This window comes from Hippoglossus stenolepis, chromosome 13 (genome assembly GCF_022539355.2).
Source record: "Hippoglossus stenolepis isolate QCI-W04-F060 chromosome 13, HSTE1.2, whole genome shotgun sequence".
Taxonomy (NCBI): Eukaryota; Metazoa; Chordata; class Actinopteri; order Pleuronectiformes; family Pleuronectidae; genus Hippoglossus; species Hippoglossus stenolepis.
Window position 1 is genome coordinate 12,399,965 of NC_061495.1, and position 27,073 is coordinate 12,427,037.

The 27,073-nt window shown below is 42.7% G+C and overlaps 1 protein-coding gene across 2 annotated transcripts; it reads right to left on the reverse strand.

Annotated features, from left to right (window-relative positions):
* Positions 1-232: 232 nt before the first annotated feature.
* LOC118119591 (cysteine/serine-rich nuclear protein 3) lies at positions 233-27,073 on the reverse strand. Of its 2 annotated transcripts, XM_035173660.2 has the most exons (6): positions 26,352-27,073; positions 24,457-24,498; positions 7,386-7,554; positions 4,016-4,275; positions 3,536-3,832; positions 233-3,360 (listed from the first exon to the last, which is right to left on the reverse strand). In XM_035173660.2, exons 3-6 carry the CDS (start codon positions 7,546-7,548, stop codon positions 2,245-2,247), a joined length of 1,836 nt encoding a protein of 611 aa, XP_035029551.1. In that variant the 5' UTR covers positions 7,549-7,554; positions 24,457-24,498; positions 26,352-27,073; the 3' UTR covers positions 233-2,244. The 2 variants fall into 2 exon arrangements, with proteins under 2 accessions (XP_035029551.1, XP_035029552.1); XM_035173661.2 differs by lacking the exons at positions 24,457-24,498; positions 26,352-27,073 and adding an exon at positions 11,288-11,678.

Here is a 27,073-nt window from a genome sequence, read left to right on the forward strand (position 1 = left end):
TTAAATCCATTCTTAAAATGTTCTTTGAAATTGTTTAATTTAAATGTTCATAGTTTTATTGTTGTTAATTCTCTTATGAAGCACTTTCTCAAACAGTTTATTATTACTCTGTGGTCTGCAGAGGGCGCTTTGCACTAAGAAATCGCTCACCTCATACAAGGTTGCATGGCAGCAACGTCCTCAGTGCTGTGGGCCTGATGTGAGCTTTAACACAATATTGCATCCGCAGCAGTAAGATCAAAAGAGCAATTTTAATTCAACATATTCCAAAATCATGTCAAAAACGAAGCAATTGAAAATTAACTTGTCTTATCTACACCTGGGGGGGGAACAAAAAACAAACACATTGGAAAAAACTTTGTGCAAAACATGTGCATTTCATGGAATATGAGATCCCAGTAAATAAATTAGGCACATAAAGCTGTACAACTCACAACCAGCATGAAACAAAGAAAGACTATTCCAAGATAGTGAAGCAATTTACTCAATACAGACTTTTAGTAAACCACAATAAATACAACATCTCAATATATCATTCATAATAAATACTGGAAAATAAAATGAAACACAGGATTCTTCACTGTGTCATTATCGTGTCTGTAGCCTTCACACTCTTTATGCGTTGGCACAATGAGCCTGTACTGACGGGCCGTGCTGATGCCACTGACGCATGATCAACAGAGCGTCGGTGCTAAACCCCCGAGATTATAAACAGTGGGCAGATGTTTGCAAGCTGGGAAGAGGGACGAATACCTGTGATCATGCAGGAGCAAAGAGCTCAGCGACATATTACTGTAGTACTGTTCACTGAATTATTGCAGTCTCCAGGTTGTTGAGCAGTAACTTTCAATTTCCCTTTTCTCGTCAGTTATTTTTACGAAGATGTGGTAAAAGGCTATTTACAGATTTTTGGTGAAGACTTCTCGTCATCTGGCTGTGGTTTTCAATGGCTCATAGGACTCAGGAGTCATCTGGTGAATACTGAAGTGAATCACGTCTGATAATAAGCTTTGATTGTCAACCTTGAACATTTGTTTCCCCCCGTATACAATTATTAAAACTGTGGCTTCTTGATTCTTTTATAAAACCAATGCAAGTGAAAAAGACTGTTAATTAAAATCAATCTCAGTTCCTCTTAATGAGAAAACCCCTTCAACTATTGCACTTAACGTTTCACTGGAACAAATCATTATCATTATTGGATCCACATAAATAAACATCTTAGTTCTTAGACCGCATAATGTAGCTTATGCAGCGATTAACACTTTTCTCAAATCAAGCCTGTTACGCTAATTAAATGATGAAGATAGTTCTATTGTCTATGATGAGTCATAGAGCTTCTTGTACTTTTCAGAGATATGTCAAAGTGCTACTTTATTAATATCCTTCTGTTAATGAAATGCTTCAGAGGATAAATCTTCATTTGCAGCGACACTTGCAGTGAACGGGGGGAAGGAGACGTGAGGGGCTGTAAGTTTTACACCGTTCAAGTATTCATCAGTTAAAACCAGCCGCATGCCACCGGGACCCCCACCAGTTAAGTGCAAAAGGCTGTGAATTGATTCTCGCATGTGGGACGACATTTTATGCTATTGATATTGTATTCCATACAATACAACATACAAATAAGAGATCAGGCTATTGTTCATGCTTTTCCAAACCATATAGAAAAGCATATAATAATAGTGACAAAAAGAAAAAGAGAAATGTACATTATGTATTCAACACGTTTTTTTTATATATATATAAAACAATAGCAGTTGTTTTTTTCTGCCCAAATGTCACAGAGATTCGCCTAAAACAGCATGCACGTCGTTATCAAAACATTTACAATATATAAGTATGCACATAATTCAGAAAAACAATAAATAAACTGACAATAAACCTTTTTTTTTTTTGCACATCTGACACAAACAGTAGACATAGAAAAGTAACATTTACAGAACGATATCTGCTTTAAACTAGAACTTTACATCTGAAATTACAAGATACATTGCACAGCATGACATAACTGATATTTTGATTTGATTTTTTTTTTTTCCTCTCCTCGCTGCAGTGCAGAAACCTTCAGTGTCCATCAGCCTATGGCTTTATAGATACAGATGAAATGTGAATTGCTTTGAAATGCAAGGTCAGATCATTTAAAGAAAAAAAGGCCATGATTATGTTCCCTTTAAAACACCACTGGGTCAGGCTCCAGTGAAGACGCGACGGTGAAAAGAACACTTAAGAACATGTGGCTCACTAAATGGCTGTGACCTCGGGGCAATGGTCTGGTAAAGGGAGGTTCTTAGTACTGTTCGCTAGTAAGGTCAGGTCGGATTGTCTATTAACGCCAGAGTCTTGCTGTGGCGGCTCAGCTGTCATACACGAGCTGTAGGAGCTCTGGGAGTTATTGTTCAGGTAGTTCTGGAACTGCGTCTGGTTCTGGTTTTCAGGCGGCTCCACAAGCGCCGCCTTGGACAGCACCTTCTTCTCCGGATCCGCCGTGAAGCATGTCAGAGGCGCCGCCGGAGCCCCGTTGGCCAGGGTGAAGGGGTGGTTGGCTGTGTATTGTTCTGCAGCCTGATTGGAGTAGTCCGTGTACTGCCCGGCGGCCACGTTGAACGGCCCTTGTGCCGCGCTGCCGTTGGTCATGCCGACTGGATCTTGGAATGCTAAGGCTTCCCCATAGGGTTCACTGGGTTGGCTGGTTTGGCCGCTGGAGACGCTACCGGAGCTCCCCAGCTGATAGTACTCAGTCGAGGGGGAGTTCATTAAATAAGTGTTTCCATTCATGTGGTTGTCATGTGACACAGAGCTGTCACTGTAACACAGCACAGCGGACAAGGGGACCACATCAGTGTGCAACACCGGCGGGGCCGTCAAGTCGTCCCCAAAGTTTTCAGACTTCTCCTCATCGTCTTCATCCTCCTCCTCCTCAGAGTCGCTGTTCGCTAAGCTCTGTGTGCTGGAGTCAGAGAGTCCGCTGCAAACGCTGCTACTATCCTCGTCGTCTTCATTCTCCTCTTCCTCCTCCTCCTCGTCTTCTTCGTCCTCTTCCTCGTCGTCCAGCGGCTCCTCCATCTCGTCCATGTTCTGCAGGTGGACGCCAGCCGTCTGTGGCCCGGTGTCGGACAGCGAGTATTCCAACCTGTGCTGGGACTGCACCAGAGGATTCCCGCTTGCCAGGTCGTTGGTTTCGCCGCGGTAACCATTGGCTGGGGCCGCCTGCTGCTGCTCGCGACTCTTCTCCAGTTCAAGCTTCATTATAGTGTGCAAGAAATGGGTCCGAACACGGATGGGATTAAACTCCACTCGGCCGGTCGAATTGCTGCAGCCCTCTTTTGTGCAACCACATGGAAATGACATGCGGTCCACCTGAGGGAAACACAAACTAGCTTTACTATGCAATTCATTTTATTTTAAGATGATCTGTGTTGTGTATAAAAACAACAAACTAAAGTTAGAATACCCTGCACCTTCTCGCCTCAGTATATTTAGCTGCTTAGGAAAATAGAACATGGACAGAAAATGTGCATGTCATGGGATTTACCTGGCACTTGATCCCCGCGATGCTGCAGGCACATGTCTCGGGGTCACAGAAGACTCTGCAATCACAGCCACAGTCCTCCCTGGACATCCGGATGGTCCGCAGTTCATGTTTCTCCTCCACATCAATCTTCTTTACCCCGGAGATACGCAGCAGAGCCCGGCGCTTTTTAGTGGTAAGCGGCTGCAGGAAGAAGTACTCGTCTACCTCTGTGTTGTCCAGGTCAATATCGTCGTCGGAGATGTCCTCTGCCGTGAGCGTGTTGGCCTCCTCCGACTCCACCGTGCCGTTCTTAGTCAGCTGAAAACAAGAGGGAGTCACATCCAAGTCATTTTTGATAAAAGTGAGAGAACAAAGAGCTGAGCCCAAAGACAGAGAGAAAAAAAGATGAATGTCTTTCAGACCAAAGTCGTTTCTAATTCCCAACACAGCCTGTTTGATACCGATATCCGCTGACTGATGCTCGTATCACAAATCACGTACCTTGAGTTTGATTGAGTTGAGTTTCTCCTCCTTCAGGTGGTCTCGGAGCATATCTCTATGGATCCTCTCCTGTTCCAGGGCAAACTCACCCAGTGAGTACTGCCTGATCCAGCTGTGTCTGTTGGACATGCCCAGTGTGCTGCCGCCCTGGCTGGGCACGCTGGTGAAGCCCTGCCGCCGGCTGAAGTAGTAAACCGTCACATTCTCGAAATGCACCCTCCGTGTGCGCAGACGCTTCTCTCGCTTCAATATTGAATCAGCTGTTAGGGAAATTGGCAAAAAAAACAAAAAACATTGACAGTTAATAAAGCGGTGCATTCATTAATCATTTCATTTTAATAATCCCATATGGAAAGATTTACAGCTCCACACGGCAGATCCCGTGTCACACGAGCACAGCTGATGTTTTATCCTGCATACATTCTTTCTCTGGAGTTTTATAGCCACCTAAAGCTTGTTTAGATAAGTGACTTTTTTATTATAAAACCTGGGCCCCAGATCTGCTGAGACTGTCGCCCTTTAACTCCTGAAATATGGGGAATTCTTTCTTGCCGTCTTTACAAGGCGCTCCTCAATATCTTGAACTTAGCACACCTTCTTAAAAAATAAGGATTTTATCATATCTCGGAGGTTCTGCCTGGCGTGTGAGTCCTCTGTGCCTTTTTAAGGAGAGCACTACGGGAAGGAGGCGGAGGAGGAGGGGAGGGAGCATAAATACCCCCCCGCCTGGCCCAGAGATGAGGAGGCCTGGTTCACAGAAGCAGCGTTCCCGGCATTCACTGCCATATCAGACAGACAGGACAAATAGAAACCATCTGGTTCTAACAGCTCTCCACCCCCCGGAAGAGGGACAATGCATTTCATTACAGATGTAGAGCTGTCAGACTGAGGGGCGACACAGCAGAGGTCCATTACCTACATAAGAACAAATGCAGAACAGGTGTTCGCTTGTATTTGGTGTCAAAACAGTCAACACACCGTTAATTAGCTTTTCTCAAGAATCCCTATATTAGATAGGAGTGGGACACAATATCGATACTGCAATATATCACCATCCTGATTTAGTGAGATACAATAAACGATATGTCGGCACCAAATATCAATAGTTAGTTATTTTGTACATACATATATAATTTGGCCAGTTTATGGCTATTTTACATTAGATCATCTCAGTTTGTGTCGAACTCAATGAAACTGACACCAAATTGCAGAGAATAAAATCCTGCCATTAACCGACATTTTCTTCTTCAGTTAGACAGATATCATGATGTATTGTTATAGGATTGTCTTGCAATATATTCATTAGTGCAGAATCGCTGTAAAGTGATATTATTGTTATAATAGGGCCATGTATCGCTTATCATGTCATATCGTGAGTTACCATGCGATTCCCAGCCCTTACATTAAACCAACATATTACATGTAAACGGTTCTGCTATAGTCAGCAAGTGTTGACGCTGTGTCATAAAATCACTTCATTGTTTCATCCTGCTGCCGACAGGGTCAGTCCCCGCTTATGCACGAGCCACTTCACAGGAGTCTTAATAGTGCACAGCTCCCTTGGCGCTGTTAGCCGACCCTCTCAAGCCCACAGTTACCAGCAGCTGCAGCTGACACTGAGGCAAAGGCTCAGCCTCCAGGGACGCAGCACCCTACTTATGTCTTTGCCCCCGCGCAGGAAGACTGCTAATAGGCACTCGTCTGCATGTCATTTACAAGCACAACTAAAATCCCAATCCCAAAAATTCACCTATATATAAACATCTCATTCAAACAAGGCTCCTGTCTTTTGCTCCTTCAGAATCCCACTATTGAGTTTTTTTTTACATCAAACATCTAAATGCTTTCACAATCCCCCAAAAGGATTAATAGACTACAACTGTGTGATCCAGTTCACTCACAGTTCTCAGACATTCAGATTCCCGTGAGCACATTGTTCCTTATTGGAGATGACTTCAGTGTCCTTTTGAACCTGCTCGGGGAGGGAGACGTGTTTTTGTTGTGGTTGGTTTATTACTCAATTAAAAGGCATTTTCATTACAGAGTCAGTTCAAACCAGGGAGAACTGTGGAATCTCTCAGTGCCCGACCTCTTTTGAAGCATTTGTTAATTCAAAAAGCAAAACTGACAATCTGCAGAGAATCCTAATGTTGCTGCGACCTCTTCTTAAAAAACCCAAACTGCTTTTTCTGCAGAAAACTAATCCGCCATTATTTTGATGATTGCCTGAGTCTCATTCAAGAAACGTAAATTTGATAGTTTCACCTTTGATGTGAAGGTTTGCTGCTTTTCGTAGTTTTAATCCGTTGTAAAATTAATCATTTCTAGTTCTGGATTCTTGACTGTGCATAAAAATGCATGTGTGGATATCAACTTAGGGGTACTCTTTTTACCAGTATAGATGTTTTATAGATCAAACAGTTAATTGATAAGTGGACTGAATGATTGAGAAAATAATCAGTTTATCAATAAATACAATGGCACACAATAGAGCGTATACCTCCACCGAGTCCAAACGGTCCCCTTAAATTCTATCAAGCTGCAGCAATTTTCATACATTAATAGATATGAGTTTCCAAAATGAGACTGTTTTCTTCTTATCAAGATGCATGAATTATTCCCTGGGTAAATGGTGAGGAGAATGAAAAGCGTCATAAAAACAAAGTAAGAAAAAAACATTCCTGGATCCGTCCCCTGACCCATTCCGCATGCTGCCACCAAGTTTCGTGGAAATCCGGGGTGAAAACATAACCTCCTTGTCTGTGGTTAAAATTGTTATTTGCAACCCCTGTTGTTACCAACCTTGGATCACATCTCATTTTCAGTGTGCATGTGCATTTTGACTTTATATCTCCCACTCCTCACAAATGGCTAATCCATCAAAATGATATGATTTATTTAAGCAGATATTTCATAATTTTGCTTTCAGCGGCTGTGCTGATCGCAGAGACTGGTTCATTTGCATGTACAGTGTCAGCAGTGTTGCACACACACAGCTTGAGCCTGCAGCAGCTCCTCCTCCCACTGATGCTGATCATATTGAGGGAAACTGCCTTTGTATCCTTCCCTTTATTACAGCACTGGACTCTAACACATTACATTGTCTTATATTATATTGTATATTAATGTCTTCATGTTATACTCCTGAATTAACAGACACAACCGTTTGTTTCTTTGACCTGCATGCTGCATTGATCGTGAGCTACAGAATCAAGCTGGCTCTGAGGGCCATTCCCATCTTGATTAAAAATCCCTTTCAGCGCTTTAGCTTTGTTTTTCCTTGCGATGACTCGATGACATTCATCTTAACATCAGTAGCACACGTTGGCCACACTAAGCACAATGCACTTATAAAGACGCGGACACTCACGGGTGAAAGGGCCTGAGGCTGAGGGGTTGACACTGTCACTGCTATCCCCACTCTCGCTGCAGGAGACCTCATCATCAGACTCCCGCAGGGAAGAGCACGGGGAGGAGGTGGCTTCCACCTCCTCAAATTTCCTCTTCAGTATTCCGCTCATGGCCGGCCGCATCTGCACCTGAAACCAAGAGACGGCAGAGGGGCCACAAATTATTTAATATCCAGTTTAGGGGCCTTCATAATCCTCAGCACACTCAATTAGCAGTGAGACAACACACCCACCCCACCCCCCCTTCATACGAACACACATACACACACACACGCACACACACACACAATCTCTCCTGCCGCGATCCAGCTCCCAGACGAGATGGAAGGAGAAAGCTACTAATTACATAGTAGGTCTTCTTTACAATTAGATCATTCCAGTGTCTTTGAGGCCGGAGACAAAAAAAGACACTGGACCAACTCGTCTTCTGCTCAGATTTTAATTATAAATAATACTGTATGATATTATCTCTATAAACATGGAAAGAAAATGATTAAACAGCTAAAGGCTAAAATATTTTGCATGTCATCTTATAGGACTTTTTTTTATTCAGGTGCAAACACAGCCTGAGGTGATTTGCACGTATAGCTATCTGTAGCACCACAGGAGGAATAGGTGAAGCTGCTGTTGAAGTGACATCCTGTTGCAAGCCTCTGTTATGCAGGTACCACAGAGCAGAGTAAAGAAATCCATACTGACAGACCATAATTTGCCTTGCAATCTGCAACAAATGCAGTCAATAACCGTGTTTTTATAAAGCACTGTAAAAGTAACAGGCAAAACGGACCAATAAATATTACCCAGCCGGAGACCTTTTGTTAGTAAAATTGCCAAAGTGATGTAATGTATTTTGGAGGTTCTGTGGTTGAATAAGGTGCAGCTATATCATGCACAGCTGCTCTGTGTAGGTGAAAGTAAACAGTGGAGGTTATAGCTCTTCATACAGATGCTACATCTATACTACTACAGTTTCTACCACGATCTCCGTCCACACGAGCGTTTTGGCTCTGTATTAGCTTTAATCCTTAATAACACGCACGATAGCACATATCTCGTGACTACTCAAGCACACTGGGAATGCGTGTGCAGGTGTAAGCGGGAAGGTTGGACACTGAGATTGTTTCGCAGATTGCACCATTCGTCTCCTACGAATGTAAGCTGATTGTAAAACGAGGAAATGTAACGGCACAACAGTTATTAGCAAAGACAGCAGGGTCAGCAACGCTTGTAATCGATAATCCATGTTGGTTTTTTAGTGATAGACGAGGATAATGCCAGTTGTTTTCTTCAGGAAGGAGGTTGTGTGATAGGAGCCAGATGAAAGCAATAAAGGCTACGTCGTTACTGAGAAGACCCAATCATCATCATTCTTTTTTTCCAGAGATCTCAGTTTTTGTCCACCCAGACTACATCCACACTACTGCACGGTTTTAGACTTGGTAAAACGGAGAAGTTAGGAAATGCTGCTGGGCCCATTTCAGTTGGAAAACTCTGGGCTGTGTTTTAGTATAGACAGGCAGAAACGGAGATGTTTGGATATAATGACATAAACACAACTGCCGATTGAGACTTTTCTGTCAGAAGGTAGCCTTCGCTGATTCTGCAGGATCCTATCACACGACCCCGGTGCGCGTGAATGGTCATGTTTTTACGTGTGTTAGTATCGACGGGGGAATAAAACTTATATGGAGCAAAACTGCTCTTGTGGAGGGAGACAGTCGTATGGATGAAGCCTAAGACGCAAACCCAGAGTTTTCAGACTAAAAGGGAGCCAGCAGCGTTTCCAAACTTCTTAATTTTAGCTGTGTGGACCTGAGGCGAATCTGTAGTAGAGTTGATGCAATATTGAACGAAAACGTAGTTGTAGGGATGTTGCATTAATAGTCGAGGCTTCGCACACGTGTTCCAAACCACTTCAGTGTCAGTCGAGAGGGGCCATTAACTCTCTCTCTGTGTGATGTTGCAGTTAGATGTATAAACAAGAGCCAAGCCATCAGTCAATACAATAAAACTAATCACCACTCCACTGGAGCTGGCTCTAATCATTTAGTATTGTAACTGTCATGTTATTTTCATCGTAAACTCCTCCTGCCGTCTTGCAGACGAGGGTTGTAATATGGCAGGACTGATGCAACGCTAGTCACTAGTCATGACATTAGTTGAAAACGCAGTCATTCAAAGTATTTAATTGTCTGATGTTCCCTGTTTTAACAGCAGCAGCTGGAACATCATGTCTCATTTTAAAATAAATAAAACCCAGTAACAGCACTGCTGCTGCTCGTATAGCACGGCGAGGACTGCTATGACTGGCAGCTCATCCCTCACTGCCTTCTCTCTCTTGGAAGCTGGAGCCTGTAAAGACAGTGTGCATCGTCTTCACCCAGTCCCACTCTGTCTATATCTGCCAGAGCAGCTTGTGGGGGAGTTCCATTCACAGACAGGCCTCGCTGTTTCATCTGGGCTCTGCTATTGAGTCATTACAGATGCAAAGGCTGCCTGAGAGACACGCTGCTTGACGAGAAAGAGGTGCCACGGTGCTGGCAGCAAAGAGGGTCATTGTTCCTGGGGGGGTGGGTGGGTGGGTGGGGGAGCTGTGCTTGTTCAGTGCGGTGTCATGGCACCACCAGCATTTGGAGAAGCTCCAACGTCAACAGCTCTACCTACAACTGAGGAATGTGAGGCCTCGTCCATCTGGGAGGAAGTGGAGGAGAGAGGAGCCAGTTTGGGTAAAGCTCCTAGAAAACCAAGGGATAGTCATTCGGAAGTAAATCGTCTTTAGACCGTAAAGCCAATAACTGAGTTGGATGAAGAGAAACAATCAATCCACTCTCTCTGCTGGATGATTGTGACAAAACAAAACAATAACTAATGACTTGTGAAATATATCAAAATAGCCTTGTGGGATTTCAAATATTCAACCACATTTAAAGAAGCTATAATCTCACATGAGAACTGAATTGATTCACAACAGCAGGAGTGGAAATTTCCAGCAGAAATGTTTTGTGCAATTTTGGTCAATTTCCGAGAAAGGGTCCTAATTAGATACTATTGTTGGAAACCTATTCATATGCTTATCCCTCAGCTGATGCTGCACTGGGCTTTGATACCAAAAGTGGTTTCCATGGAGATTCTAATGCACTCTCTCAACTAGTGCTTTGCCATACGACTGTTTCCAGTGTTACATTCAGTATGTGAGGGCTCGAAGCAAATGCTCTTAAACCAGTTCCTTTCTCAGACTGATGCATCACCGGTTCATTTCTCATCTGACAGCAGGAGGTAAAAGTTAAAATCTTGAATATGGACTTGCATGACATCATGGGCCACAGCGCTGAGGGTGTTCTCGGGTGAACCCCTTTCATCATGGCTAAATAAAAAACACAGATCGCTGCATCTTTTTCCAACAGCTCCTTCTCTCTTTGTCTTCAATGTTGCCTTCCCAGTAATCATGGCTGGGCAGCATACACTGTGGCACGATGGAGAAAATCCCAGAAAAAAAATAATGCAGCAGAAGCCAGCTTGGAAAGCCCCTCCCTGTGTTTGCCTCTCTGTGCACACATCCAGTGTGGAAGCCAACTCTTGTCGTTAATCAACAGCGCTAACAGCACTGTGGCACACTTGCATTCTAAAATACAATAAAAACATTTTGAGGCCCCTTGTCATTCACCAGGTTCCCACAGTCACAGAAAAGGGTTTGTGACAACACACAAGGCTCAGAAACACTCACAACCAGTGACGACAGCAAGCCTATGGCATCTGGAGCAAGTCATGACACATCAGTCCTGCAATGACCACATTACACTTCAGTGTGTGTGTGTGTTTGTGTGTGTGTGTGTGTGTGCTGGCCCTCACAGGAACAACTGACCTGTATCCTCTGGCAGACTGTCCCTCCTTTCACCTCTTCTCACAGCAGCACAGCAGCCGCACAATCATAAATGCAGCGAGTCAAAAATGAAAAGAAAGGTGAGACATGATGAATGAAGAGGTTCCCATTTTGTTTCAGTCCACTGACTTGCAGCGACCCCTGAGCTCCACGAGTATGAGAGGAAAAAAAATAAGTGTGCAGGAGTGTGAGAGAAAGAGACTCTTGTAATTTTCCAGCTCGGCCTGCATGCGCTGCCCGTAGCATATGCTTTATTGTTGCAAGATGAAAGATTTTCTTATTTTAACTAAACCTCTCTCTTCCCCTACCTCGCTTTATCTCTCTCTTTCTCTCTTTGGCCACACAAAGGCTCATTAGCTGCAGCCGGCTGAAAGGCAGCAGCCTGACTGGAGTAGAGTGGAGCAGAGCAGAGGCAGCCTGTGAGATCACATGGGTGGGATGTCTGAGAGAGAGAGAGAGAGAGAGAGAGAGAGAGAGAGAGAGAGAGAGAGAGAGAGAGAGAGAGAGGCAGAGGGAGGTAGGGAGGGAGAAGGAGGGGGAGAGAGAGAGAGTCAGGCGTGCCTCTGCTCCTGCTGTCTGCAGATATTTTTACCAACATGAGCTGGGGAGGGAGGGGACGGGAAAGGGGAGGAGGAGGATGTCGGCAGAGGTATGGGGAATCGGAAGGAGGGAGAGGTGGATAAAGGGGGGTGCATGTGTGATGCAGGGCAGTGTGAAAGAGGTGTAAAGGGGGTGAAGAGAGATGCAGAGAGGAGGGAATAGTAAAGTGTGGGGGGGTTGAGGAAGGGGTGGAGTGAGAGAGTAGTGAGGTAGAGAGACGAGAGATCGGGGCAAAGGACAGGGGAAACATCTGATGCCAAGAATAACACAATTAAAAAAAGAGAAACTACAAAATAAAAACCTAAAAGGCCAAAAAGAATAATCCAGGATGCATCCAAGATCAAAAGTGGCAGTTATCCACCTGCAAAGTACATCTGCGCAGACAAGTCGCAGAGGGAATTTGGAACACACACACACACACACACACACATGGAAGAGGCCGACATATACTACCTCAAACACAGGAAATACGATTTGTCAGGACTGTAGTGCACGGGCTCGCAACACTTCCTATGCCAGGAAGTTCTGCAGGAGAGTGAGTGCAGGGGCCTCGGCTTGTGCAGTCAAAGACACGATATCACTCCTGCACTCGTTGGACTGTGTGTCAATATAAAAAGGACGTGCACTTCCTCTTATAGAGCAGCTTTAAGCCTGGAGGGTTTTTTACAGCCAGCACAGCATTACAGTCATTAAAGCAAATGGGAGCATAAACACAGTTTATAGTGCAGTAGGAATAAAATTGTATTTTATATACTGTAAAAAAAATGTTTCAAAATGTGATGCAGAACATGGTCAGTTACACTCGAAGCAGATTTGCATTTCTTCCGGCTCATAAATTGACATAATTTAAATCCAATGTGGGTTAGATGGTTAGTTTATAAAATATCTGTCAAAGCCAGAGTATATTCACAGTTTTATGTGAAACAATCTGTTTTTCCTTTATTGCATCTGTAAGAAAAGCAATTTAATTCAACCCTGCAATGCTCTGCATCCTCATCATTGTCCTCACTTAACCTCCTCCTGCACTCCTCCTCCGTCCCTGTTGTCTGTTCCATTATCGAGCCACTTCAGGAAGCAGCAACAGCCCTTCAAAAGCAAACATATCTATAGAATGAAGTCGCACCGGATGATAGGATTTAATCAGGAAATGTTTCTTTCTTTTTACTCATCTCATTATTTCACCATGTGGTTAATGACGCTTCAGGTAATCTGAGCTGCATTTTAACATATAATACTGTTAAATAGTACCAGTACCAGCTGTGGTAGCAGTGCATCCTGTAAGGGTTTACATCCCTTTAGCATTGACTTTGTAATGGGTCCTCTAAAATGGTAGATGTATACAGTACATACTGTACTCTGCTGAGCACTCAGAGATTACAGTAGGCTATTATGGCTGGAAGCATAGTAACAAAACTGCAGCAGCAACAAGACACTTTACCCTGTACACACAGATCACATTAACTTCACAGTTGTCCTTGTGACTGCGTCTAAAATCTAAAAATGACAGCTATGTGTGTGTGTGAGAGTGTGTGTGTGTGTGTGTGTGTGTGTGAATGATTCACAGTGACTTAGTCATACGAATATGTGTGGGGAGGTGTTACAATGATTTGTGCCCACTGGCTCTGTGGGGTCTAATTCTGGGCTACCTGACAGGTGACAGCAAAGCTACTAACTGTATCTCTGTCCTAATGGAGGTAGGTGGCATAAGCAGATACCTATTTATTTGTCTTTAAAACTGCATTTTCATACTCTTGGTACTTTGGCCCAATGTCAGCTGGGATTGGCTCCAGCCCCTTGTGCCCGATGGTTCTGATGGATGGTCGCTCAATGATTTATGCCTTACAAAGGTCATTTAATAATTCTGTTACTGCTTACAATTTGTAACCAGTTTCAGAAACAATAAATGAACAATCTGGAACAACTCTAATCACAATGGTATGGGTGAAAGTGAATTACTGTATCTGTGTTCAGTCATATTTTCTACTTGGTTGCAAAATGAGGACCTGACCTGTAATTCTGCTCTTAATAACAGTTCAAATGAAATTAACCACTACAGTAGAGGTAACACTTTCACTGTGAAAATATTATGAATAGTGAGAGTGTGCTATGATAATACATTTCATACAATGTATTTATCCCCCCCCCCACCCCAAACACGTTGTTCTTCCATTCACTTCTTTCAGCACCTTGAAATGTTTTATTAGACAGCCTCATCTGCATTCCTTTAATGATTCATCCACGAGCATCTCATGCACATGCTGCCCCATTACATAAAAATGCAAAACATAAGCTGGGGAGATAGCATTTGTTCCACCATGGCACCAGTGATGCTGACCCATATTTCTCTCTGACTTTCAAGAGGCTTTTTAATTTCAGTGGAGGTACTAGACAAAGAACATGCAAAAATAAAAAGGTTTGAAATTAATCTAACTTTATTTGTGTTGCCGTACGGAGATTGAGGTCATATGCAAAAGAACCTTACAATTCCCACTCTAACAGATGAAAGGTACATTTTGAATATATTTTGAATTACACCTCCAACACAGTGCTCCAGTTCAAGACAAATAAGAGAATAGAGTTTGTATGAACTGTCTTGAAACAGACTGGGAACACTTTATTGAAAAATGTTGCAAAGAATTGAAATTCATTTATGTACAGCCCGGCCCATGATATATCTATTGGGCAAATATATTGGCTGATGACATATCGGTATCTGCATTTGCAACATGCACCAATATCAAATATACAGAAAATAAACAATGCAGATGTGCATTTATATTTATATTTTACATAAAATAAAAAAAATGACTTATGATAAAGTAAAATATCAAGCCTCAATTACATTTCTGTGCCATAAGTGTTTGAAATTGACATCTTTAACATAATGGCCGAAATAGCGTAGACGTTGCATTAATTCTTGACAGTGGGCGTGGCCGACGCTAGGTGCCCGTACGGTCGTCATAACGACAACAATAACAGTTTCATGCTTCGGACACACAACAAAGTCGTCTTTCATGCTAACGTGCCATGCTAGCTGGCAATGCAATGCTAAAGAGAAGCACACACCAAGTTAGCCAACTGCCTTTGCTACCTCTTTCGCATTAACATGATTTGATTGGCTGGCATTAGCGCTTGAGTGTTTGAAAAAAACGCAATGCAAGGGAACCACAATGCAGTTCGGTAAAGCAAGACATCACCCCATTCAAAGTCAATGAGTAGTGTTTTGGTTGAAGCCTCCAATTCATACATGAAAGTCCAGCGTAACAGTATCGGTATCGGCCCCTAAAAATCTGTATCGGTCAGGTTCTATTTAATAGGTCTTGAATTATGTCTCTAAAACTTTCCTGCAGTAGTTTTCCAGGGTCCTGTATATGACACAGTATAGGGAGTGCATGTGTTGATTGAAAATATAAAGTGTAAAAACCATGTTTATATAAACCCTTCAGCCATCTCACCAGAAATCTGACTCTGAACAGTCTGGCGTCATGACACCATATCAGCGACTGTGAGTGGCTGTGAATCACAACCTTTAATGGTAGAGACTGGAGTGAACCCGTGATGAATCACAGCACCCACCCTTATCCCTTAAATCAACACCCAATCTATCTCACAGTATGTTCAAACACCGTGCGTAGCAGATGGAGGGTTCTTCAACCTATAAAGAGTTCAGGACCGACACAAAGGGCCTCTCTCCATCGGAGCTGCATTAAACAAGACTGTAATGTCATTGGCTATTATTCATAGAAGGTTTTGCAGTACACCCTTTGTGCTTTTCCAAAAAGGTATAAAAGATAAATGGGCTGGTCATAAACAGTGAGTAGACAGAGGTTTTCCAGGAGAGGCAGTTCGTCTCTCCTCCAAAGCTGTTACTGTCTCAGAAACACAACATCAGCGATGTGAGCTTTGCCAAACTCAGATGCCTCCTCTCCTGGAGCAGATGCCTTTATAACAGGCAGTACCAACAACTTAGAGAAACGCAAACCTATCAGGCTAGTTGCCTCCTGAAAATTGTGGACATCATCGGCATCATGCAAGACAGAAGAAATATGCTTCTACCATCATCAAGCATCATCTCATTTACAGACAGGCTAGCAGGCTCCAAGATATTGCTGTGTTCATGGAGTTTTTAGAAATACAAAGATTATTTTGGTGGAGTTGTCTTGAGCCGTGCAGCCCCACTCTGTTCCAGGGGGCTTGACTCAGACAAGCCAAGGGCACTGTACCAGCAGGAAACAGAGAAGAGCCAAAGAAAACAAGTTCCTAGTGGAGAGCAATGTAATGACCAAGATATGTTGCCCAGGAACTAGACTATGTTTAATGACAGCTTCCCAAAAGTGAAGCCAAATCATCACCACCTGGTGGATGGCTTTAGTATAGATTATAAACCCTGTCTCCTCCTAGTTAGCATGGGAACAAATTCTTATCTCACTGGTGTATGGTTAAGTGTTTGAATTAGTTATTTGATGCTATATAAATGGGCTGAGATGTCCAGATTGAGAGCTGAGACTGACAGCAATACCGCTGCTCCACTCCACGATCACCACTACACAGATTCTGGCTCCAAATTATGTCCAAAGCACAAAATGGCGGCACCTGTGTCCAGGATATTTTATCTCCATTGTTGCACAATGGGAGGAAGTGGAGACGTGTCGTCCCTCATTATGAACAGACTATGCTGGAGATGGAAAGGGAGTAAACGTGGGATTTATCAGTGAGGCAACCAGAGACATGTGAGGTGTTGTTGTGTGTCTGCAGGTTGTGTTGTTAAGCATATTTGCGTAATTACCGCAGCCACTGTATGCTTCTGAGTTTTTCTGTCTCCCCGGTGGTTAAAAACGTATTATTGTAGCTTTAATCATTACAAATAGCAGCACTCACATACAGTTTACTTTAAGCCAAAGTCAAACACCCTACATACACTTACATTATCCATCCCATCTGCTTTGCTATGAAAAGCTGCCAGTAAATATTAAACTCTAATTAGTCACATATGAGAACACTGATTATGTGCATGAAAATCGAGACTCAGTTTCTTCAAGATGACCATCGGACTCATCATTTGAGCAACAGCCAGATGTATGTGTGTGTGTGTGTGTGTGTGTGTGTGTGTGTGTGTGTGTGTGTGTGTGTGTGTGTGTGTGTGTGTGTGTTGTGTGTGTGTGTGTGTGTGTGTGTGTGTGTGTGTGTGTGTGTAGGGGATATACAGTAGATTGTTTGCCTCCCTGTTCTGTGTCTGCGTCTGCCAAACGCCTTTGCTATTCAATATGGCCGGTCGCATCACCAACAACAACAGAGTGTTTCCACAGTGAGGGGAACACATTTATCCACCCCAGATGGCTTGGCAGATGTTTTTATAAATTCTTTCTTCTTCTTCTTCTTTTTTTTTTATATGAGAAACAGTTTTTCATGGCGGTAGACTTTGAGTGACTCGGGGGGGCATTCCAGTGGAACCAACTGATGGGAGTACGGAGCAGAGAGAGAGAGAGAGAGAGAGAGAGAAACCCTGAAACCACAAAAGATCCCGGGCCACGCAGCCAGTCTGATGCGGCATTCGATCTCATCCATCACCGGTGTCACGCTCAGCCGTAAACAGCAACCTTGAAAGAGAGAGAGTCGGCTCAGCGGAGAGAGTGAGAGATTTGTTAGAGAGAGAGAGAGAGAGAGAGAAGGAGAGATAAAGAGACAGATAGATGGAAAGAGAGGGAGGCTGGGTCTCAGCTGGACTCCCCTGAGGAGAGGCTATGGCCTGGATGATTATACAGCTACAGATGATGTCAGTGGAGGATCCCTGCCACAAACACAGTGCTCACATATTCAGTGACACCGTCTTGTATATGGGGGTGTGAGGTACATTCCTAAATTAAACATGAAAAGGCCACAGTACAATGTGTTTTGCAAGAGGTCAGGGGGCATCTGCCTTAATCTACGTGCACTACCATGGTGTTCAGGAATGACACAATAAACGCATGTCACTAGTGTCCTGTCCTTGGAGATCTCGAAGGGAGCACATGGCAAATATGAGCGGATGCAACTGAGGATGAAAATCAAATAGCGCAACAGAAAAAGGGAGAAATAGAAAACTCTTCCCACCGATATCTATTTTAATGAATCCTGCGGAATTGCTGCAGTTTAGCTCCAGTGTTGCAAGGGAAGCTCATTTATTATCCATCCAGAAAAATGCAGCTGCCCTGTCTGTCGCTGCTCACAGTGAGGTACAGAGCGACGAGAAGAAAAAAAACAAAAAAACACCTGGCAATTTTGTGCAGTGACAGTGACAGTAAACATTTGCTGTTTTACCGTCGTGCTCGCAATAAAGGTCAGATGGGCAAATTATGCAAATAAATAATATTAGTCGTCAAACACGGCCGTCTTCACTCTCCATCAGCTTTGAAAGAATTACAGAATGCACGGGGGAGAAAAACATTACCCAATTAAACACAAAGGGAATCCATTTAAGGAAATGTTGCGACATCTACAGATTTATGCAAATGAGACTTCACATGCGCTCTGTACATTTGTTAACTTGCACTTGCCTGAGGCTGCAGACAGATCTGCTCCACACACATGAAAGGGGTGCAGGGGAGAGAGAGAGGGGGAGGGAGTGTAGCCCGCTGCTCAGCACTCAGCACACGGAGGAGCCGCAGCCTGGCGATGCCTGCTGCAGCCTCCATCCTGCAACCGAGTGCTGGGATTCATTGATCTGCTCCTCCTCGTCACAGAACAATGGAGGAAGCTCCTTATTGAGCACATGGGGCCAGGGTAAAAAGGATGATCCCTGCCGCACATCACAGCCGCGCCATTTCATTCTAACATCTTGTAAAAGAAGTAAGAGCTGCATAACTGCCCGTATTATCAGTGGCCAGTGCACCGCTCTGATGGACTTGTATGAGAACATTCTGGCAGGAAGATGCTGAGAGCTTGTGAACTCATTTGACTCCTGACACAACTGTGTGTGCATTTGTAATATTTCACAACAGAGGCCATTAGCAGGGTGTTTAATGAAATAGAGACGCATTCTCAAGATATTTCCTCCAGCATCACAACTGTCTTTGTCGTTACAAGCGGTGATCAAAATACAGTATGTGCAGACAAATATAGAACCCACGTTTAATGGTTTGATTTGCGGTAACACAAGTCACACGGTGCGGTGAGGCATAATCAGGTACCCTCACCCCCGTGTCAATCACAATGCTCGGCTAAATTATTCATGGCTCTATATTTTATTTATGACTATATTTTCCCATGTCACCTGAAAGTTCGCAAAAGCCAGTTTGCAGGCAGAAACAGAGCTGCCAAAACATTTCACAGAGACAGGGCTGCTTTCATCTCTCACACAGGCTGGGAAAGCTGTGGGATGTGGGGTTCACATTCTGCAGACAAGCCTTATCATTTATATATAGCCAGTATCATGTAGAGATCTTGAATCGCTTTTTTTTATATGCAAAGCATTTGCGGTGTTATCTGAGGAAATTCATGAAGTAGGCCAGCTCTGCATGTGATTGCAGTACATGGTGAACTATAGTGGTAAGAAAGTCAGTACTTTATGTTTTCATGATTCTGATAAAATCCCTATTAAAGTTGCGATAAAGTATGGCGCTATAAAATAAAATCGATTTGAATCAAATTCTTATCTAACATATTTAATCAAATGTATACAATTGAATACAATACTATCATTGTGAAAGTGAAATAAGTGACATTATATCAATTCCATTCAATTTTTTGATGGGTTTACATGTTTCTACTTTACCCTGCATCATTTCTGGTTAAATGTTTCTTACAAAAATGATAATTTGCACTGTACAACATAACAGTTAAAATGTTAAATACAAAGTTTTCCTTGTGCATGTCTTCCAAAACCGAAAAAGTTTTCCTTTAACATACGAAAAATACAGCAGGAGTCCGACACGTTTTCAACAACAGGAATATCCCGGGAACGTAGAGCATGCAGGAGGCAGGACGTGACACTTCACTCTTGTGTCCGTCACGTGTTTACTCAGTCATTGTGAATTTTATTTCTATATTCTCACATGGACTGGTGGGAAAAGTTCCAAAAAAACCAGTTCATGTCTGAAAGTTCTTTGATTTTGAAACCACTATCCCTGAGATCCACCAGCTCATTCTCGTCTCCGCCTAATCACAACCTAACACACTCGCCTTGAGCCGATCACGTACCAACTGTCAAACTTTAAAGGTGTTTTTTCTCTCTGTTGTCAATAGTGGTTTCAGTTCCGTGGAGTTTTGTGAAACACGTCCACCCCTTCACCAGCTCTGCAATCAGACCCTCTGTTTCCTCACATGAAGACGTCCCGACCTCAAGCTCCATCTCTCATCACCACCACCACCACCACCACCACCAGTGTCTATGGGCTCCAGGGAAGTTTCCTTCATAGCAAAGCACCTAATATTCCAAACCGCTTCCCATAGTGACCTACTTCCTGCCGGGTTCTAACATTCCTCCTGTTCTCAATAAATTAAATTTTACTTCAAACTTTCTCTTTTATTTGTCTTATTAGTCTCTCCTGATTGAATTGGTATTTATTTTTCAGCTCTAACGTTTTTTAATTGAAACTGCTGCTGTGATGTCACACAATAATGTTGGGCAACAGTGTTTAATTTAAGAGGATTTTTTTTTTTAAATTAAGTTTTGAAGAACTATCATTCTTCTTTTTTTCATGGTCTTTGTTGATTAGAGCGGCCATCAGAGACGTTTGGTTAAAATGGGCTGAAATAAATTTTTTAAAAAGGCTCAACACATCATCCAAGCTTTTGGTCACAAAGACCTTCATCAGAGCATGAGACGAGCTTTATGCTGCTAATACATTTAAAAAGGTTTAACTACCTTACACACTCTCTGGATGTAAAATACCAGAAACATAACTTCAAAGCTCCTCTATAACATTAAATTGTCAGAGAAAAGCAACAATCAAAAACACATTTACATTTTTTCTTCTGTGTTATTTATTAAGAATTTAATAGCTGAATATGAGTAAATAACACTGAGGCTTCATCAGGACTCTGCGTGTGTGATTTGATCAAATCTGACTGACAGTTAACAAGCATGTTATTTATAATTGTCCCTGTTACCAAGACACTGACACGATAACAAGAAGCTTTCAACGTCTTGAAAAGATCTAAATTTAGAAAGATTAATAAGTTCAGACCTTATAAATGCATTGTATACCCTATTGCCCACGTGATCAAGATAGTGCAACACAATTGGAGCTGAGAAGAGGAAGAGTGTTAGGTTTAAAACAAGTACATTCCTACTGAAATAGATGTTGAATGGGGTATTTAAATGATTTTAGGCAGCATTTAAAAATAACGTCTGAATCCTTAGGTTTGAATGTGAAAGTGAATGGTTGTTTTTCTCTGTATGTCAGCCCTGAGATACACTGACGACCTGTCCAGGGTGAACCCCGCCTCTCATAAGATAATCAGTATCCATAATGAATGGATGGATGCATAGCTCCATACATGAATGTACATGTCTCTCATATTTGATCTAGGATTCTTAGAGCTTTCCTGTATTTAAAAAAACTGCTATTTATGTATCACTGATTTGGAACATTAATTGTGAAGTTAAAATTGAAATGTATACTCTGCACTGATTGTTCAATACAATAAGACAAAAGATTACAGAATTAGTTCATTTTTGACGGCTGTATAAAGCGTTGATACAGAGGCTTACCTCGCGCTGACAAATAAAAACTCATTCAGACAGAAACATTAGCTTTTTTTTCTCTTAACACTTAATTAGCTGGCAACAGACAAAAGATTCCAAATAAGTGTCATGGCAACATCTCAAGAGAGCACAGACCTGAACGGTGAAAGCCCAGAGCTCAGCCAGGAAGGAGCCGAAGACACAAAAAAAAACCAGTCACTTCAAAAGCTTCTAAATTGGAAGCATGAACCCTGCTGCAACACACAAAGCTGCTCGGTGATATAAAAGGTTGATATTAGTCTGTGCGACTGTGGTGTGGGTCATTGATGCTGTGATTTCAATTTGGAGTTCAGACAGAGAAGACGCCAATTAGAACATGCACAGACACAAATCATGAAAAACCCCACGCTCAGTTTGAAACATTAAGAATTAGTGAAAGGGCCAAATGCTGTGAACCAGAGGGCGAGATGTGTCTTAACTGATCAAGGAGACGGGAGATATAAAAAAATAAATACAGCAAATACACAATGATGTTGCATTCGCTTGCCAGTTAGTCTATTATATTAGGTTCATTACTTGAAAGATGAATTAAAATGTACCAGAGGTGGAATATGCTAATTTCAGGAATATATGGAACCTTTCACCTCAGCCAAGGGGGTTATGTTTTAATCTATGTTTGTTTGTTTGTTAGCAGGATTAAGCAAAAACTACCAATTTCCATTAAATGATGTGGAGAAGTGGAGCATGACCCCAGACAGAGCCTGAGGAATGTTGTTGTACCAGGATATTTTTTTTTCACTTTCTTTAACATTGTGAGATGTTGTGTGAATCATAAAGAAAATAATAGATGTACACATATTTAGGTGGTTGGTATAGATGTATGTGCATTTTTACTTGCCAGGGAGGTTATGTTTTCATCTGTGTTTTTTTGTTTTGTTTGTACGGTTGTTTGTTTGTTTGTGAGCTGGATTACGCAAACAACTGCAGAACCAATTTGCCATGAGATTTGGTGGAAGGATGCGGTTCGGGTCACAAAATAAACCATCGTATTTTGGTGCAAATCCAGGAATTTCTTTTCTTTAATATTGCAAGATACATTTTGTTGATTTCTCAGTGAATGATAAATGGATCTTGATTTTAAAAAATCAGACATGCGTAGGGAATAGATATTGATGGGTGTATGCACTTTGGTGCAGATCCAAATAAAAATAAAAAGATACAGTGAATCTAAATGAGGTTTCATGAGGAGAATGCTGAGCCTTGGTGGAGGTATGAACTCTACTGAGTATTATTCTAGTATCATGGTAACTGGGGTGAAACAAATAGTATCTAACAGTGCCCTCAGATTCTGGAAGAGCTGTATCAAGATATTTCTATGTGTATGAGTAATTCATTTATTTTGTTTGGTGCAATTCCAATAAGGTTTGTTATGTTGCATGGAGTGTTGTATCCTGGTTTAATATTTAGTGTACTGACGTTTTTAGCATATAACTTGGAAAATACAAATATATATATATATATATATATATCTTTAAAACACAATGCATAATGTTTGTTAGATGTATCTCAACAAATGATCACTCCTGCAGACTGGTACTCGTCTTGCATGGAACACAAACCTGCTTCTTGCAATCCTGACATTTATCTGTCTGAACCTCCAGGTCGACCTTAAGGGCACAAATTCAAGTTGTTCCCAAATAGAAGGGAAAAAAATGAATTCAGTCGTGCGTGAGAACCTTTGCAGCCAGACAGTTCACCCACACCCGCCTCCTGCAGAGAGACTCTTTTTAGTGCCGTTAAGCCATAACACCTTCCCTGCGAATCTTGAATGGACTGCATTCTCTGTTATCAGGCTTCAGCCATCTGCGCTACAGTATGTAATAGCAGCACGGCAGAATCCCTTATTCAAATAAGTCCGCTTAATGATGGCGCTTTTCACAAGTAAACACGTCTACTTAATGTTTCAGTGTCCTTTAACTCGGTGCCACGTGTACTAATTAAATCCTGCTCCTCTGAGGACTGCATGGGTGCTGATGGATTGAGGAAACAGATGGATCGAGGAGGAGAAATACACAGTCGCGAGGAGAGGCCCCGCTACCCAAACACACACACACACACACACACACACACACACACACACACACACACACACACACACACACACACACACACACACACACACACCGCACACGCACACGCACACGCACACGGAGATACGGTGCCCACCCCCACATCACCTTTCAGATCTCAATCACAAAGATGGAAGTGGTTGTGTGATTGTGTGTGCACGGTCGCATGTCTGAGTGCACGCTGGTGCACAGCAATGGACTGATGGTGCTGCCTTTCCTCTGTGACAAAAGAGGCTGCAGGAGGAACATGAGGACGGTGGGGAGGGATAATGATGTTGCCAGATTTAGTCCTAATATATATATGAAACCGACAGTTCACAGAAGATGATCGTTGCCTCTTAAATACATTAAAATAAACATATTAGATGCCTTCAGAGAGAACATTAAAATCTCTCCGTCTTTGCTGCCTTATGATTTCCCCTTGATTGTAACTTATTGAATTACAGACAAAACAAAATAAATATCAAGGATACAACACAACGTGCTCTAGAAAGAATATGTCCTCGTTTCATCACTGGGATATCAGAGGCATCTCTCCGGTATATACCAGTGAGAATAGCACAGCTGTCTGCATTGACTAAACACTGTTGTCTGCCTCTGCATCACATCATAACTCGTTATCAGGGGCTCCTTTGAGGCGGTGTAGCAACAGTTGAGCACCAATCTACCTCGCAGGCATGAATTCAATATGTTGATGTGTTGTGAAAGCTGGTGGAATTATTATTATTTCAGACGGCGAGCAGCGGAGGTGCTCTTACCTTCAGTTAAATATATTTATGCTGCAGGGACCCACGTCCGTTCTGTGAAGGATAGAGAAATAAAAAGGATGTTTAGTGACGGAGCAAATGTTACAGATGCTGCATCGTTTCCAGAGTCAAGAGAGGTCAATTAGAAAGTGGCTTGAAGAAATTCTGCTAGAGGCCATTGTTTTTTTTATAATGCATTAAATTGTAATTACAGCAACGGTACACAAGGAAACATTGCAACCTCAGACATGTGGATGATTGATGGAGCTTTATCTGAATCTCTTTGTGAGACACTCTTTCCTCGTGTAGCATGGTGGCTGAGTTGGCTCTGCAGGGAACCAGGCCCTCTTCTCTCAGCGGTCTGTATATGAGAGGTTCTCACAGCCAGTTTGGCCGTGGACCAGTTAACTGTACTCCTTAGTACAGAAGCCTGTACGACACATCTCAACAACAACACCCAGAAGGCGCAGGAGCTCTAACATGCATGTTCCATTTGGCTCTTTGACCATTTCGTATGTACACGTAGAGTTGTAAGGTTCAGGGGCAGAGCTGGAATCTGATTGGCCCCTGAAATCCCCCTGTCCGTTTTTAAATCAACTATTCAATCGCTACTATCAGTACTAGCAATGAATATTACAATTTGTTGAGCATTTTCAAAATATAATAAATGGCATGTTCGCTTTGCTCAAAGCTAGAGAGCTAACAGTAAACAAGGAATGAATTAAACATGCATCTTTAACCCCTTTTCCACTAGTCAGACCCACTTACACCCACTAATATCTGACTTTTGTCTGCAATGGGAATGAATACAATCAGCCCGGGTCAAACGACACAGGTTTAAATTGGCTCTGGCCCCAATCAGCAGTGATGGAAACACGCTAATTTGGCAAGACAGCAAGGTGAGAGACTGCCTGAGTTTTCAGTGTCTTCTTGACGTCTTATATGATGCACCGGGGGGGGGAAATCAGAAAGATAAACCCCTCTACTGCCAATAGGTAAGGAGACAATCACCTTTATTCGGGGGGGGCGGGGCAGGGGGCTTACCCGCATTTAAACAAAAAACTTGCGTAAACACATCTATTCCAAAGTTTTGTCCGAATCATGCCCGGCTTGTTTGCTATAACCACACTCCTGTGTGTGTGTCAGAGTTTCCTGAAATATATGACACAAGTATATATGAAACTAAACATTTTTACAACATATTTTGACTCAAATCTATTTTTGCTCTGAACCCAGCAGCCAACATAGTGCAGAAAAGGGGGGTTGAGGGCTGTTTTATATCTAAAATGGCATTTACTGAATCAGGAATTGTGCACGTATGTTAGACAGATATAATCGGACTCTCTTCGTAAACTGTGGCCCCCTTGATGGCCCCTGATTTAGAAAAATCCTATATCCACAGCTGGTGAAGGATAACAATGGTCAGTGGTTTAGGTGGACCAAAGAAATCTTGGTCTTGACATACTGGTATAATTCTCAGTTTTTAAATGAGCATAGACTCCTGAGCTGTGATGTTCAGAAGAGTTTGACAAATGGACCTTTACCATGTTGCGGTAACAAAAGAGCAGGTAAACATATCAAATCCAAATCAAGTCAGATTATATTTGTACAGCCCATATTCACAAATCACAAGTTTCCTCAAACAATCTGTACAAGCTGCAACATCCTCTGCCCTTAACCCTGGACTATAAGGTGAGGAAAAACTTCCCAAAAACATTTTAACAGGGAGGAAACGCAGAAACCTCAGGGAGAAGTGAGGACTCCCTCTCCCAGAAGCACAGACAGACATGCAATAGTGTATAATACAAGGGAAAAGATATGAGAAACAAAGGTATTAGGTTTATAGTTCTCCATCTTATCAATGTGTTAAAACAGGGACCCATCATGTAAGATCTGATCAGACTCACCATTCATTTCTGTTACTCTCATCCAGTCACTGACGCCTCTCTCTCTCTCTTTCAATGGACCTCACAGCCTCCTTCTCTGAACCATGTCACCGTCTTCCTCTCCTGCGGAAATCCTCCAACCAGCGTGTGTGTGAGACCATTTAAAGCCCGGTACCGGGTTCCAGTGGAGCGTGAACTGGGTCCTGGGGCCAACCGGCACAACTGACGCACATCGCAGTCCCTTTCACAGGCAACTCTTCCGGCTGCTGGGGAGGGGGAACAATGGTGCAGCAGCACACTGACAGCTCCACGGATAACGTGACTCGCTCCGTCCAATCGCGGAGTGAGGAGAGCGGCCACAGAGCTCCGCTGCTGCCGCCCGAGCACTGGAGCCTCCGCTCAGACCCAGTGTTCCGTCATGCGCCAGGACTGTGCCAAGCGGGGAGGGATTCACACGTCAGCGGGGATTTGATGGCGATTAATAGGCAACAGTTAATAAAAAAAAAAAAAAGAAGGCATTTTTATTAAACAAATGAAGAGTCTTTGTCATTATTGTAAAATAATATCTCATGAATGGATGAATTTGCTGGTTGATGCTGAAGATTTAAACATCTCTTTGCCTTTGACTTCACCTGAATACTGTAGTATAATAAATATGCTATGACAATAAACAATGTTGTTGTTGTTGAAACTGAGCTTTTTACCACCAGGGGTGAATCTAGGGGTGGGGCCAGGGTGACACT

Bases quoted from the DNA above. Each gene is read 5' to 3' on its own strand.
- LOC118119591 (XM_035173660.2), bottom strand. From the start codon at position 7,548: ATGCGGCCGGCCATGAGCGGAATACTGAAGAGGAAATTTGAGGAGGTG. The intron at 4,276-7,385 runs GTGAGTGTCCGC...TTTCCCTAACAG, and splicing joins AGCCTCAGGCCCTTTCACCC to CTGATTCAATATTGAAGCGA. The intron at 3,361-3,535 runs GTAAATCCCATG...TGTTTCCCTCAG, and splicing joins TCGCGGGGATCAAGTGCCAG to GTGGACCGCATGTCATTTCC.